We start from the raw sequence: 20,876 nt of genomic DNA, 5'->3' as shown, positions 1-20,876 counted from the left end.
CGCCCCATCTGGACAAAAACAGAGGTATGTCCTTATTTGGTCTGCGCTTCCTGCCGGGCTCCTCAGAGTGGAGAAGCGCGCAGATCCGTGCGCGCGTCCTCCTCTAGCGTTTGCTTTTTCGCTCTCTTACCTCCTGCAATGTGGATTTAATCTACTCGGAAGTCCTTCGATTCGGAATATTTCCCTAGATTCTCGTCATTGTTTCCTCACTGACCATCCCTCCTGCTTCGGTCGAGAAGTCACTGTGATGGTTCGTGCTGTTACTCTGGGGTCAGGTCCACTTCAGCATGGGAGCTGCGGGGTCCACCAGCCAGAATAAGGAAAGTGACGCGACATCATCCGTGGCAACAAAAGTTGGGTAAGTTTGCAGGAGAAAGGAGGACTGAACCCATGAAAGACATCCAAGGCGTGAATTAGTTTAAAAAATATTAGTATATTTTACATTTCTAATTATTGGGGAAAAAGTCCTTGAAGGAAACTCAGATTATACTATCACAGTTTTAACATTCAACTTCAGGTGGGAGTCATTACAGTATCATTAAAGTATTCATTATCTAATCTGCTGATTTAAGTAGTAGTAGATTTGGTCATTCTCTGAACGCAAAGGTTCTTTGGAAAGAATCTGATGTTAAGGCTTCTACTGGAGCCCTATTTTGTAACATCCTCTGTAAAGCCTTATGAATGCATTATGTCTTTTGAATGTGTTTCCAACCAATTATACATATGGACCTAAAGTAATATTTTGATACTATTTTAGATGTTTTTATATCTTATTCAATTATTGGTTTAACAATCATGACATATGATCCAGATCTCTGTAGCTATTATTTTAACAATGCTTTTCATAAAGGAAGATAAAATTAGCAACAGACGCAACAAGAGCCTTTATCCTGTTTTGTACACACAGACAATTTCTAACGACCTAACTACAAAGTCCAATGACAATGCACAATATCAGACACTATGGGTATTCAGATACAAGATTAAAAAAAGAAAATACACTTGAAATAGGGCCTTTAAAATAAAGTTTCTCATTAAATAACATCAGATGGTTCAATAGTACAACTGCTTGTTTCCTTCGCTTCACTGTACTAAACTGTAAATATCTATGCTTTTGGTCTTTATGTCACAAACCTTACCTTACAGTTGTCTACATCACAATATAATTTACAACATTATATATAACTTTTTTGTCAACATAGAATGAAAACATTTATTTTGTCTTGGTTGTCACAAGCTCATAGCAATAAAATGTACATATGTTTAATATGCAGGTTTATTCTACTCTTACCACCATAGACCTTAACTCTGCAGCCTTCTAGAGTCCTTACATCTTCAAGTATCTTGGAACAATATTGAGCAACTGTTTTTGTCAACAATCACAGAGATTCAATTGTAGACATTCTGTGAAATGTGCTATACAAATAAAATTACTTTCTTACTTTACCATTTATAAACGAACCTAAGGCAAATATGCAACTATAAATTAGATGTAGAACACTTTATAAGTGAGTTGGCAGGCTTGTTTGCACTTACATTACCAAAAATTAAATGTTACCCTGTAATGATTTTGTAAAGACCTGAAACTAAATCATGGCTGAGGTGTTTTTTTTTCTCTCCTATTAATGCAAAAGGGCAGCTGCCACAAGATTAAGCATGTGAGCACAAGATGAAGACTAAAAAATACATATTTGTCTCAACTTCTAATTCGTACACCGTCTCACTAGTTATTAGGTTTCTTCATTAAAGAATGAATGTCAAAACCCGATTCTCCTGACTTATTCACATCTTTTTAATGTTGTTTTTATCCGCTCTAAGATGGAGTCCCTCATCATGGCAATGTTTTGAAATTATTACTTTATAAAGTTCTCCCTGTCCAAAATCTCCTCAAAACGAAAGGGAGGTTGCGAGTTCACTCATCCTCCAGCAATGTTAAATCATTTTTATGATGGGACATTAGTAAGCTTGATGCTTGACCAATCTCAGCAGTGCAGTTGTGTTTATGCAAGATATCATATCAAGAAAATCAAAGTTAAGCTCAATTTGTAAAGTAAATATTTAAATGAACGGTTTTAGACCAAACAGACACATAGAGGTCCAAGATCAGTTTTAATCATCACTTATTATAAAGGGGACACAACCTACAATCCCCATAACTATGGCATTTTTCTCCTACGATGATTACCTCTGCGGCATTGGGGGGTAGGGTGTAAAGCAGCCTTTAAACAATGATTTGGATTATGGAATAATATAATTAATAAACAAGACATTTGTATTGCCTATATATTTGTATCTGTTGGTCCTTTAAAGATTACAAACCAAACACAAACTCCACTAACTTGACTTTACAAGCAAAGCCAGGTAACCCCATAACACAATTACTCTAAAAATGAAATAAAATATTTGCCATCCAATATTCAGAGTACTCAGCGAAACCACTGTATTTTAGATATACTGTCAATAATAGCTGTGTGTGACCTAAATAAATACTAGTGAAAGGCTCTTTACAAATGTAAATATAAATTACTTACTTTACTTTTGTAGTTATTAGACAGACCAAATAATATATCTGTTCAGAAAACGGGAAAATGGCTGCACATGAGAGAGAAGAAAATAACCATAGGACTAAAGCTTGTACATTTACCCCACTGGCTCTTTGCCTTTTATCATTCTTCCATACAGTCACAGTTACAAACCATATGAAAAAGGGAGGAGATATATATGTGACTAACTCAGAAAAAAACATAATACCGTCTCATTTCTGTATCATCCATCTTCTTGAGCCTCTTCACGTGTGTTTAATACTCTTAATTATTCCTCCCATCTCCATCCAACTTCCCACTCCCTCCGTATGTTCTATTTTGGTCTCATAAACACATCTCCCTCTCGTCACAATCTGTCTTCTCCTCTTGCCTCCCCCACCTAGTGTCACATGGCTGAAAACATGCCGTAGGAGAATTTGTGGAAAAAAAGAAAACCTCCAAAAGAAAAGCTGTTGGCACAGCAGGAGCTATAAGGCCTCCACAGACATGGATGCATCTTTAAGTTCAGTCTTGTCATGATGCAGGAATAAGTTGTCTTTTCAATAGTGGTGCAATAAAGTCTCAGTGTATTAAAATTAATATTTTGGAAGGCGGAACATAGTCAAGCAGATACATTAGTGAAGATAGCATTTTCCTCCTCATGCTCTGCTCTCCTCCTGTCATCATCCAGACAGGGAGGGGAGTTAACACAGGGAGCAGCGTCACTGCTGCACGTGCTGCCTCATTATTAATTACTGAACGTGTCATAGCAGGAAGGCACTGCATATAGGCCAACAAAGAAAACACATTTTATATCAGCCCCTGAGATACAATCTTGTCTGCTTCTTGAGCACAGGTGGTGCATTTATGGAAATATTCTCTTATTGCATGCAATTTGTGAGGTGTTGGAGGGGATTGTCGTCGGTAAAATAATAGAGGACCTCCTGGATTTCTAGACTGTCACTCAAACTTAGAGTAAAGACACTTGAGACTCATCCCTGACCTTTATTGCATTACATGTTTCCAAAGGCCATTTGACTCTCAATCTGCTATTATTTGTGTCTTTTACATTTAGAATGTAGAAATAAAGCACTGGTGACAACAACGTTGCAGGTTATGTCAACAATGATTCAAGCAAATCCATTCGACTTCCAAAACATGTTCTTACCAAAGCCATTTAAAAAGAGGTTTTATTCCACATTACCACATTACTGCTTGATTATGTTTTAAATGGAAAGTACATTGTTGGGCATCCCATTCTAGCAGGCCAACTGTATTTTATTAAATTAAAAGCAATAAGTGGGTCAAATGTTTAAGCTTTTATTCAAGATGAGGGAAAAGATACAATTGGATTACTTGTAATCAGACAAAATGAAGGGGTTTAATGAAGGTAATTTAACAATTTAATTGCACATTACGGGCTTATCTGGGTGTTAGTCTCAAGGAAGTACCAAACAGGGAATGGGATACAATTAATTTAATACTTAACAGTCAGCAGAGTAATATGCCATTTGACGAAATACATGTCAGATCTCTAAGGTATAGGTATTTATACTCCTCAATAAATAAATATAACATTTTCCTGCCGACCTTACATTTTGAAAGGTCACATATCCTGTTTGTTCAGGGAAAGCTAGCTGTCGGAATTTCACCTTACACTGATACCCTGATGAGAGCTGTTATAATGTATATAATCAAGCAACATTTAATTAAACAACTAAATACTGATCGTAAAGATGAAGGTAATACATACAGAATGAGTAATAAGTGTTGGGTAAAATACTTTTCTTCTTCTTTTTTTACAGAGCAGCAAGAGCTTTAGGGGAGTACACGCCCAACAGTCACCCAGAGAACCACAACCAAGTTGGTAAGCAATGGATATCAATATTGTAATCAAAGATTTTGAGAAATACATTTTTAAAGGGCAACTAATGTGTTGATTTGAGTCTCTTTAATTGATTAGGGACCTCTATTGTACTCATCTGAATATTTTCTAATGCACAAACCTCTCTTATGTTAAAAATATTTATTAGAAAATACGCTTGATGAAATCTTGTTTACCATAAGCCACTCTGCTGTGTAATAAGAATGTTTAATAAATTACGCATTTGTGACTGAGAGACAGATAAGAAAACATTGGCCAGAAGATGCTCAATTTATCTGCATCCACATAAATCTGAACCAGCGGAATAATCTGGAAATTATAATAGGTTCTCTTAATTTACGGTATACGTATTGAGCTGTTTTGTTAAAGTTTATTTTCCCAGCCTAATATGCCTCTGACAGAGTTAGTTAAGTAATCAATACAGTACATTCACTCTTTGTCAAGACTAGGAAAAGGTCTAGACCATTCTCTGCTACTGAACTGTTCTGTAATTTTTCATGAACTCATTTATTTGCCATGACTTAGTCTGTTTTGCTGGAAGATTTTTTCACTGCCTAAAATACAACTTGAAAAATTCTACCACCATTGATCATCGGCTACTTAGATGTTATCAGTTTGAATTTGAAATAACATCCAAATTAGTCACTGTTTGCCTTCCTTGACAGCATTCCCCTCTCTTTGCAGATCCTCTGCTCCCTGACACCTTCCCTACCCTAGACTCCGGTTCCCCAGATATGAGTTGTTTGCACATCAACCATCTGTCACCACAGAGCCACTGTCCGCCTGTTTGCCCAGTCACTCAGACAGACCAATCCACCTCCAGTACTCAGGTGACTCAGGAGCCCCAGATCTCCGTTCTCCAGCTTAAACCAACTTCAGGACACCCAATACGAAGATTCTCAGTGGAGAGGAGCCTCTCTGCTGACAACCCGCAGCGTTGTGGAGGCCCGGAGGGCTGTGTTTCACTGAAGTCGTCCCGTGTCTATATCATTGAAAGGGAAGGCAAAATGACTGTAGGGGGCCACAGCAGCAAAGAAAGTCTGGAGTTGGATGTGCTTCAGGTATCTAAGGAGCAGGCTCAGTGTCAAGAGCTCAACAGGAACCAGACCACCCAACCAGCACATGGTAGCCATCACCATAGTAGCCATCGCCGCAGCAGTCATCAGCATTCCCTCCAACATCAGACAGGACCTCGGTTATATTCTCAACCATTGCAGAGCTCAGGGAGTACCAACAGCATTCAAGACTGGGGAATAAAGAAAAGTGGATCACAGGAAGAGTACACAACAGACTGTGTGGCCTGCATCCGAGCACCATGTCAAAGCCAAAGATCCTTAGACTTGGATACCTCATTGCTGTACGGTGCAAAGCCCTGCAGGAAGCTGGAGCGCATGTACAGTGAGGACAGGACGTCAACAGAGGACAAAGGTAAAACAGGTTCTGTTTTTGAAAAACTTGGTCATTTGATTTGATAAAAAATAATGTTTAACCATTATTTTCATAGCCCCTCTGCGTATTGTATTGTGGCTGTCTTACTCTGCTCACAAATAATACACTGTCCTTTTTTTTTAATGTGATTGCAGATGACAATCCAAATAGCTGGTTTCCCAAAGAGAATATGTTGAGCTTTCAGACAGCAACAACCACCATGCAGGCGTAAGTACATCCTTCACCCTGCCTGTACACCCAAATTTAGGATCATTGTGTATTGTTAACTCTTGCTTCAAAAAGCAAGGTCATTATTCTAAAATGGTAACCAAAGAGAAAGCTAAATGCCTCACCTTTGCTGCAAAATGATGAAAAGCTGAGCACTTTCCAAACAAGTTGTTGCTCTTTAAAACCTAAATGTTTATTAAGCAAATGATGATAGCTGAATGTATTTTAAAACATATCATTAGTTATCTTTTTGAGTTTAAAAAAATTCCATGTAGGTTAGGTTAGGTAGAACTTTATTGATCCCTCAGGAGGTCTCCTTTGGGAAATTGTTTTTTTTTCCAATTAGACACAGCAATACAGCAATTATTCAAGTATATATACAGTATATGTACATATATATTTATATGTATATTTCTTCACTATAATATGAGCATTTATGTTTTTCCCTGACGTGTCTCCTTATGTCTTTTCTCTGTCTGAACCACGACTGTAGAATATCGTAAGTATTTCTTTCTTCTGTCACAACTGATCATTTGCTTTATCCACTTCTGGCCTCTACCTTATCTGTGAAGTCTGTTTCCTTGTATGGCTTGTATTTGTTAGTATTTTGTGTCTTAAATCAAGACTCAAAGTCCTGCTTAACTAGGTTAATACAAAATGAAAGCGGTACGAGAACAAGTCTTTATTTAATATTTATGGCAAAGTTATTTTCATTGAATAATTGTAGCATTGACCCAAAATGGTAGTGGGCCAACAGAATTTGTGTGAGAGCTATACTGGAAGCCATAGAACTAGAGAATGCCACATAAGTCAGAAGCTTCTTACGGTTGGTTGGTTATAGTAGCAGATTCATTTCACAATTTGCAACGTTGTCAGAACTACTGGGACATCTAACTTGAAAAGACACAAAATTTAAATTTGGTCCAGAACAAAAGAAAGCTTTTCAAGCTTTAAAAACCAAGTTAGCAAAATCAGGTACCCTTGCATATTTTGATAAGAGAGCCCCCATTGCAGTAAAAAGTCCAGTAGGACTCGGTGCTGTATTGGTTCAGCAACAACATGTGGAAATGGTGCCTTTGTGCAATGTAAGACGCAGTTTAACTGATTGTAAACGGAGATATTACCAGACAGAGAGAGAAGCTCTAGCTCTCGTATGAGCGTGCGAAAGACTTCATTATTACATATATGGCTGAAAGTTTAAACCTATAGAATACATTTATAGTCAACAATCCAAACCATGTGCACGTATTGAAAGATGGGTTTTGAGGCTTCAACCATACAGCTACAGAGTTGTGCATATTGAAGGAAAACAGAACATTGCAGATTCGTTGTTAAGGTTGTTGGGTGAAACGGCACTCAAACGGACACATAAACACGAGTCAGAAGAATAGGTGAGATTTGTAGCTATAAGCGCCACGTCAAAAGCTCTGACAACCAAGGAGGTAGAAAGAGAATCAGCTAATGACACCGAACTCAGTCCAATTATCCTTTGGATCAATCAGATGGCTTTGGCAAACTTTAGACAGGCGTGGAAATGTGCTGGCTTAAGCAGGGTGACCTTTCAAAAACTGCTGGATTTATAATGTAAATTATACAGTGCACAAAGCTGAATCAACATATTCAATTGTTTCTCTGTTTGCATTTTCACCAAAACAAATGAAGCTCTCATACACTTTTGGTGTACACTAATCTCTTAAAACATCTTTTATTTTTTAGATTTGTAAGATTTATTTGTAAACCTAGTTTTTATGTGACCTTATTGATTTGCTCTGTAAATCAGGTGTTGCTTGAACAGCCTCTATTAATGTTGATGTGTACTGTATGTGTGATTCTGTGTGATGATACAGCCATGGTGTCATATTGATGCTATAGTTTATTCATTTGGTATATACATATATATTTTATTATTATTATTATAACAAAGCAAAATATAGTTTTGTTTTAATCTGGATCTCTTTGCTTTCTATCAAAACATTTTTTTGTATTTTCATATTCTTTTAAGGTTTACCTGTGCTTTTACACACAACAGTGTTGTTGAAAAACCATTGTAAGCACTTTTTAAGCACAATTTTAGTGGGGAGAGGATTAAATAGTAATTGTGTCATGTCAAACGAAGGGAAGATGTAATAAATCATACCAGTAATGGTGGATAGACCTCAAGGTGAACTTTACAATAAGCTTAAGGCTATATAAGAAGCTGAAGATGTATTCAGTGGTGATGGGCTGATGAAGCTTCACAAAGCTGTGTCCTTTTTCAGAATCCCATATGGCACTCTGCTCTGAAAATACAGAATATTGCTTTGTAAAGATATTCCATTGAAACAGCACATGGTTTTTAATTGGATGGCACCTACTTTTCTCTAAATAATAGAAGACTTATTGGCTGGTGTGTCCAAAACTTATTGTGTCCCCTGATCTTTTATCTGCAAGCAAGTTGTGTGAGAAAACAAAACTCATGTATGTCACGTTTTTTCTATTTTCTTTGTGGTAGAAATTTTCGCAAGCATCTCCGTATGGTCGGCAGTCGCAGGGGGAAGCCTCAGAGTAAGTCGATCCCTGCTGAACTTTTCTGTTGTTGTGTGTTATATGCATGCTGGTGATAAGCATGTTGAATTATGTATATAGAGATATGAATCAACTGGAACAATTATTCACATTGCTCAGACGAATGTGGCTTTTCCATACAGTGAGACATCAGTGAGAAAATCAAATGTTCCAACTAAGTGCAAGAGTAACTTTTTGAAGCTAAAGTTTTTAACTTTTAATACTGTCAATATTTCTTTTCACATCTTCACTTATTCAATTTTATGTTCTGAATGTGTGAATAAAAATAAAAACAAATCACTGAGACCTCCACACAGTCTGCAGCCCTTTGAGACTGAATGATTACCTGAGATGAATGAGTTAATGTGTGCATAAATGAGTCTTCCCTCTACATCCAGCTTTTGCTGACCGCCGAGCCAAGACTTTCAGCCGCTCGTGGAGTGACCCTACCCCTGTCAAGCCTGACTGTCTGCATGACTCCAGAGACAGTAAGTTTATACTATCATTATTAAAAATAACACATGCTACACATGCATAAAATAACAGTATGTCCTCAAAAGAACCGTTAAGGGAGCAAAGGTGGTTTAATGAACAGTATAGTTAGTTCCGCCATCCTATTCATCATGGGGATGAACCTTCTGAGCAAGCTGATTAGCGGAGCAAGAAGCAAGCGGCCCGTAGAATGGGGAGGAGGCCGAATGCACCTCGTGTTGGATCTGGAGTAAGCGTGAGGAGGAAGGCTTGAGGCCAGGGGAAGGTGGGCAGGGAGCTGGCCACTCACTGCCGGCCCATCAAGCAGAGAGTGTTGTAGTTGAGGGCCAAAACACTTAGCGAAAGGTTGTGCACCACCTGATGACATCTGCTCCTGGACTAAGGCTACAGTTAGCTACTAAGGTAGCTGAAGAAGGTTACCACAAGTGTATATAAATGGATAATAGTCCTTAATAGAACCATTTAGGGAGGAAACGTGATGTAATGAACAGTTGCTGTTGACAGTCAGATTATGGTTACATTCAATTGGTTAAAATTAGGTTGAATAATGAAAAGTCCTTCTGTGGAAACACTCTATAATGACCTTTTTATTTGACAAATCTATCTCCTAAAATACATTTCTGTTAAGCAAACCACCAAATACTGACCTTGGGGCTAAACAAAGATGGTCCATCGCTTCGGGCAGAAAAATAATATTTTAACCAACCTTTGTATGCTCTTCTGTGACTCTTATGTGGCTGTGGTGTTTGAAAGCCTAAATCAAATTGTCTGGTGATCATTTTTCATTCCAACATGTATAGTGCTGGAGAATCTGTCCATTATCCACCCATTGTCATCTATTTGTGTGCCTGTTCTATGAAAGAACCACTGTCGCAGACCAGCTACACTTTGTGCCTATTTCATCCTGTTGCTGGCTGTGTGCCTCCATGCTACCTGATTCTGAACATGTCTTTGCTAAGGACGAAAACCACTGCAGTGTTTCAAAAGTGTCCGACCCCTGATAAAACTGTTTGTGTTGATTTTTAACTTTCCTTATCGTGGCCAGGTGCTGACCTCCAGAGCTCTTCAGGGACACTGGATGACAGACTAGAGTACACTGACTGGGAGCGGGAGAGGGAGATGGAAAGGCTGGCATGTGATGGAGAAGACTTCATTCCACCAAAAATCATGGTTCGGATGCAGAAACAAAATATATTTATTAAAAAGACCACTAACTCTGATCTTGCTGTAATTCCCCACAGCTTATTTCCTCCAAGGTACCAAAGGCAAAGTATGTGCCTGACATCATCAGAAGGGATGATCCCTCCATCATCCCTATTCTTTATGTGAGTAGAAATTGATAGTTACTTATTTTTTTGTCTAGCCCTATATTTTTCATTGTGCCACAAGATGTTGATTTATTGCCTACTTTGTATGTAGGAACATGTGATTATTTGAATTACATCTATTATTATCAATCATACGGCCAGAGATAGCTTATTTGTCAAATTCATTTCAGAAATAGACTCTCATTCTTAGTTTATTTTTGGAGAAAGGAAAACATAAATGTGAAGTAAAAAATAAAATCTTCAAAATTAAATATTCAAGAGGTATGATAGATAAAGGGATTGATGAAGTACAACATCTCTCTCCCACTCAATCGAGTGATCAGAAAAAAATATAATATATATAATATATATGTGTATATATATATATATATATATATATATATATATATATATATATATATATACTTTTTATATTTGAAATATACCATAGTGTGTGTATAAAAGACAATCATTCAATGTTGTTATTTTACAATTTGACAATTGATTAGAGAAATTACAGGTAAATGCTCATTTATTTGTTGTTGTTTCTTTAAAAGAAACAGTTTGTTCCTACAGTATCACAACATATCGCAATATATTGTATCGTCATACCTATTGTATTGCCAATACACAGCCCTAATATTTACAATACGTTGAATAGCAATTACAAATATTTTCAACACCTAAGTTTTTGGAATAATTGATTAATTGGTCATGTAGATCGAAAAATTAATTAATTTGAGAACTACTTATATTTTGCAGTAATGCGTCTTTCGTCCCCAAATGCAGTGATCTGCTATTTTTAAGTAAGTAAGTAATTAATTTGTATTTATATAGCACTTTTACAGACCAGGTTCACAAAGCGCTTAAACAATCAAAACAATATTCAATAAAGTATATACTTTAAAGGTGAAATTAACACTGAGAACAACACAGGAGTTCCAGAAAATCAAGGAAAAGCCTGCACGAATAAAACCGTCTTAAGATGTTTCTTGAAAAACAAACTGTTGCAATAGTCCAGGCGAAAAGACACAAACGCATGGATTACATTTATTTTAAATAAAAGTAATTAGAGAAAATCAGAAATGGTCACATTATCTGGGCTAGATTTTCATTATGTTGCACGAAACACAGTTTAGTGAATAAAAGTTTCCTCTTTTTTTCCTCTATTTTAAGGACCATGAGCACGCCACATTTGACGACATCCTGGGTAAGTTACAGATTTTTTTTCACAGTTGATATAAAGGTGAAAATTGCTCAAGCAGGGTTTATGTGAGGGATGAGAATCAGTAGAAATCGCGAGGCATAATTATGCATGTGTGTGTGCCTTCTATTTTTGTCTCTTCATAAATTATTGGAATTTACAAAAGTCTGTCTTTCTTTTACATAGATGAGGTTGAGAAGAAGCTGACTGCCTACAGAAAAGGGTGCAAAATCTGGAACATGCTTATTTTCTGCCAGGTAAAATTCTTCATGTTTCCGGTTCTTCCCACTAAGGAGTGGGTGTGTTTAAATATTGTTTATCTACTTTTCTCTGGGCTCAAAATAATGGCATATAGTTGAGGGTGAAGTCAATAATAGTAGAGATAACTGTAACAGTGCTTTCTATGTGAACTACGTCAAAGTTAAGTTCACACATTTTGAAATGTATTAGTTCAGCTTATACCTCATCATTTATTACACTAAAAAAGCGCTGTGACTTTTACCTTGTGTTTTCTCCGGGTCAATGGAAACCGAAGGGAGCGCCAAACAAGGTGTTCGGGTCGCCTTGACCCTAAGATAACACAAGGCTGAAAATATTGCCTAGGAGCAATTTTAAAGAGAAGAAAATAAACAGTAAGACAATTGCATTCTTTATGATGATGTATTTGTTTATTAATCCTTTTATAAATTGGTGTTTGATCGTTTGTCTGTTCCTGTATCCTGGAGATTTAAAGGGAGCAGAGAACAGAAGAACAGTTCTTACTGTAGCTATTGTTTACATCAATTGTGTTTGTTTTTTTCTTTTGTTATATGTCATGTTGTTACTGTATCTTCGTTGAATCGTTAATCATTAAAAGTGCATGTGGTAGCAAATAAGGAAATCAAAGGGGCCACTAAAAACTTGGAGGTTCAGTTTTTCTATGTATTTATGTTTCAACCACAGGGTGGACCAGGGCATCTCTATCTGCTCAAGAATAAGGTTGCAACATTCGCTAAAGTGGAAAAGGAGGAAGACATGATCCAGTAAGCCCTTTTTCTCTGGACTTATACTCATAAATGTGAACTATTAAAAGATACGCCACAAAAGAATACAAATGTCATCAGAAAACAAAGGTTTTCTGAAAGCTTGGTAAAGTTTTGAGTGCAAGATCTGAACCCAGTCAACTTGCTTGAAAAGCTTAATAAACTCTTCAAAAACTATTGCATAATTATGTATAGGAAATTGTAAAAAGGGACATCCACTCATGCACATAAAGCATGCACCATTTGGTTGAGTGGGATGATTTAACAGTAGATAGTTACAGATATTTCACAATGTAGGAAAATTAATAATCCTACTAGTTTTTAAGAACATGTCTGTAGATGAGGATCAATGTGTTTTTAGTAAAAATTGCTTGGGTAAAAATGTAAGAATACAGATAAATATATTGTAATGCATATATACATATAAATGTGATTTAGTGCAGAATTGCTATTAGAGTCAATAGAAAATCTAGCCTGGGTGTCATCCTATTTCTACCGTCTACCTGGGTGCTCCTATATAGCGCAGATTTATCTTTTATTCCATTTAGATTTTATTTCTCGTTTTTATTTCTGGGTGTTTTTATTTCTCGTGCTGCTGTTAAACCGAATTTCCCCTCGCGGGACTAATAAAGGTTTTCTGATTCTGATTCTGATTCTACCCTGAAAAAAAAGGTCTGGGACCTGTTTGAGTTTGGAATTCGAAATCAAGTAATGAAGGCATCACGTGGTGCAAGCTGGGTGGGGTCTCTTCCACTTGGATGACCCTTCCATACCGCGATCCAATCAGATTGCCTTATTATTAATGTGACCGTGTTGTGTTGGGCCTAGAAATCTGTTGTGAGATTCACACATGTACTCGAGAACAGGCATTTCTTGTAGCAAGATGTTTTTACGAACAGGTTTCTGCCAGATCATCGCAAAATCGTCATAGTAACACTTCTTAGTAACAACGTGTTACAACGGACAGCACAAAGTCGCCTGTTCAATCAAGCTACTAGTATCGCTAGCGTCGACATCTGCGTCGGCCTTGTTGACGATGATGTCAAGCGATCCCAGATTCTTTTTTTTAGGGTAGCGAGTGTAGGAGCACCCGGTAGAAATAGGATGGCAACCAGGCTATAGAAAATCAGCATGGTTACCAGAGTTGTGATATCACCATATCATCACTTACATTTTATCTTACTATTACCAGGTTCTGGCGACGACTCAGCAGATTAATGAGCAAGCTCAACCCGAAGCCCAACTTCATTCACATAATGGGCTGCTATGTGCTTGGAAGCACCAACGGAGAAAAGGTACTTATGGTGACAAATGGTCTGTACTATTTGCATCACTGACAATAATTAAACAAATACCTTAAGTCAGGGGTCCCCAACCTTTTGTGTACTGTAGACCGGTTAAATGTCAGGAGTATATTCATTCAGATATAAAAAAGTGGAAATTTAGTATGAACTGCAAAAAAAACACAGAATCAGCAAGAGCTCTGGATTTGCATCTATGAATATTTGATTGTATGCCGACGATGGTGTTCTGTATGTGTGTGTCTCCTAGATTTTAGAGACGTTGTGCCAATGTGTGAGTATGTTTCCGTTTAAGCATTATTTATATGAAATGAGGACTCAGAAACAGAAGTTTTGTTTCTAGAGTTTGTGTTTTACTCATTTGCACACGTCACACGCTAATGTTATTTCAGATATAATCTATTTTCCTTTTCTATGCTGCAGCTTTTAGGCAGCAATAATAGCAATAATGCATATTTTTATAATTGTATTATTATTTTTCTTTCTGTCCGGACCAGTAACAAGTTTATCATGGACGAGACCACTTCCTTAAATGCTACCCTTAAAGACCTCACAATAATGGCCAGTAAATTGCCCGCATGTTGTGAGTCATTCTGCGATGATATTTTGCGGCTCACCCTGAATGTAGTCTGATCATGACCCTCTCTGTCAGTATTTTTCAACCACTGTGCCATGGCACACTAGTGATTGTCAGGTGTGCCGTGGGGAAATTATGTGCAAATATGCCATTATGGCTGGGCTGTTGTAGTAACTGGAAGTGTAATCATGTTTTTATATTGTTAATATAGACCAGGGGTGCCTAATATGCCGATCGCGAAGCTGTTGCAAGTAGATACCGTAAAATATGATATAATAAAATATAGAACGGAGCTCAGATTGGCTGCTCTAAATGTCAATCAAATGTTTATTGCACAAATTGGTTGTTGTCCATCTTTAAAAAGAGACCTCAGACTAACCATCCTGCATGTCAACCAATCAGGACAATAACCATTTGATTGACATGCAGAGCAGCCAATCTGAGCTCCCCACTTTTTCCAGTGTGCCCACTGCAAAGTTTGAAGGTACATGTTTAGTGCTCAGATCTATGTCGTTCACATTAGAGACACATTAACGATCAATATTGAAAAAATAAACCCACGCATGTTTGCAGTTACATGAGTGGATATTAAACTATTCATTCATCAGGCATTTCAAGCATTTTTATAAATAACTGTGTATGTAAAATATAAACATTTACAGTGAAGCTCATCTGCACTCATTTACAATAGTGTGTCCAGCTGCTCTGTCAAGCCCCAACCTGTCCTAAATTGTTGTTGTTACTGTGTGTCCAGGTGGATGCAAAGAGACCAATTGAATTAGATGAAACGTAAACTATGTGTATTACTGACTAAGAAAGATTTCCTGAATTCCATCTGTATGTGTCATATTGTGTATTTATTCAGTCTTGGTTGGAACATGGAAAAACTGTAAAGAATTCATGAAATCATCCTTAGTAAGGTAGGGAAATAACAAAGACAAAGCCTTCTTATCTTTCTTACTCGGTTGTGGGATATAGCACGCAGCTCGTGCTCCACAGGCGTGTGGTCGGTTCTCCTGGGAGGAGAGATGTCCAAATGCTGCCATGTGAAATGTTTTTACACGCACACATTTATCAGTGCTTCAATTCCATGTGGATTATGGCAAACTAAAAATAAATAACAGCCACAAAGAGAGTGAAAAGAATACAGCAAAGACATGGCAAGCTGGTACTGGCTTATATTTGGTACCGCCCCCACTCACATTTATTTATCTACTTTTTTTTTTATATATATAATTAACTGCGACTAATTACACCTTTTATATGTAAGAACATATATAAAAATTGTTGTTGTTGAATTGTATTGCTGATAATACTGTTCATGACAATTGCTATAATGTGCTACAAAGACAATGTATTGTAAAATAAATATGTTTTCAATTTGGCTGTTCTAATCAGGAGGCTGTATTTGCTTTATGTATTTATTTAAAAACTAAGGGACTGATTGCAGTGTTGTGTATTTAAAATTTCATAATAACACATTTTGTATGTAAAAATATTGTTTTAAAGAGGGAAATATATTTGTGTAGTGCTATGGCAGCATCAGTTGTTGGAGCTGAATCATGATTCAGTGTTATCATTTTGAAAGGCTACTAGATGGCACTCTGCATTATATAATACTATTTGGCTCTGATCTACAAACTCTATAAAACCTGGCATCATTTGTAAACTGAGAGTGCCATCTAGTGGCCATTCAAAATGACGACAGTGAATCATGATTCAGATCCAACAACTGTTGCTGCATCATGAGGCCTCATCAACTATCACTTGTTATAATCGTTCCAGGCCTGCATGCCGTTAGCCCCGAGAGTGATAATAATGCATGATATCTTTTGTAAAACCAATGGAGGGTTAAGTTCACTTTCAAAATGTTTTTTCTAAATGACTAACATCTTGTGAAGATCCATGCAGTTTAGACAACAGGAACATTTAAGTTTTAGGGTGGTCATACATTTTATATAAATCTTATGTGCAAACAGGGAAGCTCTGGCACAGATCATAAATAGCAGTGGTTTTTAGGTTGCCATGACCTGGTTATGTGTAGAAGAACAGAAGTTGTTGTCATAAGAGTCTGGAATGCAGACAAGCTTCCTGACTTATAAGTGAATGTTGAGCTTTTCCTTCTCTGCAAATGTTCTTTATATCCTCTTGACATTAGAATAAAGCATTCAATGTTCACCAAGAAATCTCTTATCTCTTCACTCTGTACCCGCAGTTGATTCAGACTTTGAAGAGACTCATGAGACCCTCGTCAGTGGAGTTCAAGTCCCCTCTGGAACTTTCAACGCAAGGTGAGTGATCTTTGATTCATTAGAAACTGATTTGTGCTACATAAGCACAAAGCATGTTTGTGTTCTATGTTGCTGAAAAATTTGCAGCTTTTCGATTATCAGATGTATTGCATCGCAGTTGTGTGAGCTCAGTTAGTTCAAGCACTGTTCATGTTCATTCTCATTATTTTGCCCAAAAATGTCCATTATAGACTAGAATTTGGTCTCGTGGGATTGAAATTAGTCAAGTTAGTTTATTGGTCGACATTATGCATTATTGTAATAATACCTCTAATCACAATTGTTTTTAAGCTTGAAAATGGAGTTGTAATTTATTTTCTAGCACTTGACTTTTATGCTTATAATACAGTACCTGGCTCTTGGGGAGCTTAACCAAATTTGTGGTTTTCTCTTCAGGCAAAGAAATGATTGAGATGTACTTTGACTTCCGTCTCTTCCGCCTTTGGAAAAGCCGCCAGCACTCCAAGCTGCTGGACTATGATTACCTCCTGTGATGTTCAAACTCCAGCTGGGTGTTGTCAGCCAGCCACTCATCTAAAAGCTTCCTGGACCAGAAAGGGAGTTTGATTGATGGAAGTCCTCTACTTAGGGAGTTTGGGGACTCATAAACCTGCTGTATGGCACATATGCCAAATCAAACAGCAGTTGGGTCTATTCTCCTGGTTGAAAAAGTGTTGGTGATGTCCATTCTTCTCCTTTCTAATCAAAGAGAAGTGTGAAAAAGATAGCGTTTGCTTCCTATAGAGGACATTTGATTGGCGGTGGTAATTAACCTAATGAATGTAGAGGGTTTATTTTTTTCACCTGTAGCCAACCTGTCCTCTCTTGTGAGATGCAGGTATCATCAGGTCATGGATGGAAGCTTATTTGTAAATAAGTGCTTACTGGAGTCTGTTCAAGTGAATATCTAATAGTATCTTGACTTTAATTAGATTAGAGTTGTATTAGTTGTATTAACTCAGGTCAAAGTTGTTGTTTGATATCACAAATCTTACTTATAATCACTTACTGTAGATGAAAAAACCTTTGTCATCTCCTTTTACTGAGGTTTACTTCCAGATCCTCATGACCTTCTTAGTCCACAGTAGCCAATCTGTGCATGTATCATTTCTTGGAAATTCAGAGCCAGAATGTCACATTGTTGAACTCTTGTTTGATGGTTTGATTTTAGCTGACTTGCATCTACTTCTTGAAGAATTAAATAAACTTAGGTAAAACACACATATAGATGAGGTATTTTTCATGGAAACCTTTACAAAAATAGCGTACAATATTTCCTTTTAAATTTTTTTTTTTTTTTTTAAATGACAAAGAGTAGTAGCTATATCCCATTAACTTAAACGCAATACATTTCTTTTCCATATACAATCTCTCGCTGTTTTCTCTTACTTTTTTTAGAGCTCAGTAGGTGGTGCACTCTGATTAAAAAAAATATCCTTGAAAGAGTTGCATCTAGTGAGTTTTGAAAAGTCCATGAAGCTTCATTAGCCCACCACTAGCTAGTGTTTTGAACCACATTTCAAAAATGTTTTCTTCTTTTAACTGATTGAAACAAATTAATATGATAAGGTAACTCTGGAAATAAAAGTAGAAAGTGACTTTAAAAATATATAATGAATGTGCTGCTATATATATAAATACACTCGTGTATCTGCTATATAAAATAATATTTTGGAGATAATTGAGTCGATTGTATGAATAGATGTATGTCCCAACACAAGCCCTCTCAGAAGAAATATGTTTTAATGCCAGAAATTGGGTGGTTGTTTATCCTATATTTGTCTTTGAAAAGAGAGAGTGCAAAAAGGCAACTATTTTTTATTACATTCATATTTTGCATACAGGAGACCTTGGGTTTCTTAGTAGATAAGACACTAGACTTATATCCTGTGTGGGAGTTATGGCTTTAATGATGCATCTGTATATAATTGATTGATTGATTGATTGTTAGTGTCTTAAGGGAATTGTTTAATGGTTCGATAGTTATTTTATCAGTGTTTACAAAGCTGTTTTGGAATTTAGTCAGGTTAAACTTATGTGTTTTTAAAATCAATAAGTAGCATCACAAAAAAGTCTGGTTGTTTTGTTGAAAAGCTGTGAGCACTTGTGCTATGTAACATGTTAAATGTCTTCTGTACCATGTTCCAAACAAAAACTTGAACTTTATAAGAAATAGCTTTGTCACATTCTTGTTTCCATTTGCGATGGTGTTTATATTTAGAATATTTTATTAACAGGGATAAAATCATAATGGCATAATAAGCACCATGATATTTGATCTTTGTGAAAATAAGCCATGTATGTACTGTATGCATGGGTTAGTACATTTGGATACTGATGTGTACAAATGAATGACTATGATAATCTATGAGGAAGTCCGGTATCCTTAAATGGTTAGTTCACAGAAAATTCAAATTTTCCTCATTTTCTACTCACCCATATGTCGCCAAAGGGTTGAGATTATTTTCAGAGTAATCCGTTCCCTTTTGGAGTTATATGCAAACATATTGCATTTTAAAGTAGTGACTGGAGCTCAGGTGTCGTCATTTAATCATCATCCAAAAATACACACTTGAAAAAATGTCTCAGCCCTAATCGCTAAATTAAAATGGATTTTCATATTTGCCCTTTTCTCTAAAAAGGAGCAATCAATTACATTTAGATTATGGGTGAACTATCACTTTAACAACAATAATAATATTTAAAATTTCATCTGTCTTTGGGTATGTTACTCTTTTACATAATAAAACATCCTGTCAGAATGTGGACACAGTTGATTAGGTCTGATTCATTTTTCAATCAGTTTTCAATAGCATAAAACGTGTTCACTCTGTGTTTAAACCTCACGTTGATGTTTTATTCATGTTATGTGTTAAACTTCTGTAGCAATACAGAATTTGTATGTGATGGGACTGATTGTCTCCTCATCGCTTGACCTTGTGTAAAGTAAAGCCATTTTCACATGACTTTACCTCTTCTTCACTGCTCATTTAAATAAAATCAACCTGCATCCCAATACTGGGTCACCATTTTTTTTTTTGGAGAAGCTATTCCCACGTAGTTTTCTGCTACACTGATGTGCCAGCTCTAGTTAACAGTTGAGTACTGCTGCAAAGCTGACTTATTTCTTAGTTTTGTTTAGAGTTGAGCACTATTGATGACAATTTATACCATATTATTACACTTAATCTGTTTTAACAATAAATCGTGGTGTTATCCCATCAAATCAATATTGACTTCTAATCAAGGAAACTGCTCAGGCAAATAATCTCAATCTTCCTTTAAGGACACATTAAGTACATACTTGAAGAGTTTGTGTAATGGGACTGTTACTTTAGACAAGCTAAAAAAACCTTCCAAAAGTACATATGTCCATAACCTAATCTAAACAATTTGTGTAGTGCTGGTCAGTTGTTTTGTTATGGGTATGGCTAGTCAAACCATAATGTAGGAGCACAGTATATTAAACCTTCTAATAAACATTCACATATTATTAACAAGAAATCTAGAAATTTTATAAAATAAATGTAAGATCACCAAGAAAAATCTTTTCAAACACTGTTGGCAGGATTCTGTTGAAATATGAGAATTGAAGAGGAAAAGGGTTGAAAAGGGTTGAAAATTAAATCAAAATCAAGTCCCAAACCTACTTGCCATTATTCTTTCTTAGTCTGTCTCATAGCCAGTTGTAAGCACCCCTGCTTTGTTTAAACAATGAGTCCCTTTGATGTGGAGACTTTTGGATTTAATTAATCAAAAGTTTTTGTACAAACAGACACACTGATGAGTACAATAGATCCAAGATCCAATTTAAGATGCACTTAAATCGACACATTAGTTGCCCTTTCATTCTTTCTGAGTTCGCTGAGTAGATATCCAACCTGGTGCTTAGTTTAGATAAACTAGCTATTGCTGGTGACTTTAAAACAACACAAGTAGTTTTTTCAGTTTTTTTTAATTTTGGCGGCGCATAGTGTCGTAAAATTCTCATATATAGGTCGCTTGCACTTGGACTACCTTTTTGTTTCCAGACTTCCCCTGGATTGGTAAAGGATGAGTAGTAATGAGATAATGA

General features: G+C 36.5%; 1 protein-coding gene across 1 annotated transcript; it reads left to right on the top strand.

Moving 5' to 3' along the window:
- The first annotated feature begins 150 nt into the window (after positions 1 to 150).
- Positions 151 to 19,791, top strand: LOC148088645 (NMDA receptor synaptonuclear signaling and neuronal migration factor-like). The gene is made up of 14 exons (XM_087811309.1): positions 151 to 358; positions 4,328 to 4,389; positions 5,092 to 5,835; positions 5,991 to 6,063; positions 8,555 to 8,607; positions 9,006 to 9,095; positions 10,145 to 10,269; positions 10,341 to 10,424; positions 11,583 to 11,616; positions 11,797 to 11,867; positions 12,553 to 12,632; positions 13,825 to 13,927; positions 16,726 to 16,801; positions 17,198 to 19,791. Exons 1-14 carry the CDS (start codon positions 288 to 290, stop codon positions 17,293 to 17,295), a joined length of 1,764 nt encoding a protein of 587 aa, XP_087667435.1. The 5' UTR covers positions 151 to 287; the 3' UTR covers positions 17,296 to 19,791.
- Positions 19,792 to 20,876: the final 1,085 nt, after the last annotated feature.

Source organism: Callionymus lyra, chromosome 1 (assembly GCF_982586985.1).
Source record: "Callionymus lyra chromosome 1, fCalLyr1.hap1.1, whole genome shotgun sequence".
Taxonomy (NCBI): domain Eukaryota; kingdom Metazoa; phylum Chordata; class Actinopteri; order Syngnathiformes; family Callionymidae; genus Callionymus; species Callionymus lyra.
Note: the sequence above shows the minus strand (reverse complement) of the source record. Positions and strands in the feature narration are given on the sequence as shown.

Bases quoted from the DNA above. Each gene is read 5' to 3' on its own strand.
- LOC148088645 (XM_087811309.1), top strand. From the start codon at position 288: ATGGGAGCTGCGGGGTCCACCAGCCAGAATAAGGAAAGTGACGCGACA. The intron at 5,836-5,990 runs GTAAAACAGGTT...ATGTGATTGCAG, and splicing joins GACGTCAACAGAGGACAAAG to ATGACAATCCAAATAGCTGG. The intron at 10,270-10,340 runs GTTCGGATGCAG...AATTCCCCACAG, and splicing joins TCATTCCACCAAAAATCATG to CTTATTTCCTCCAAGGTACC.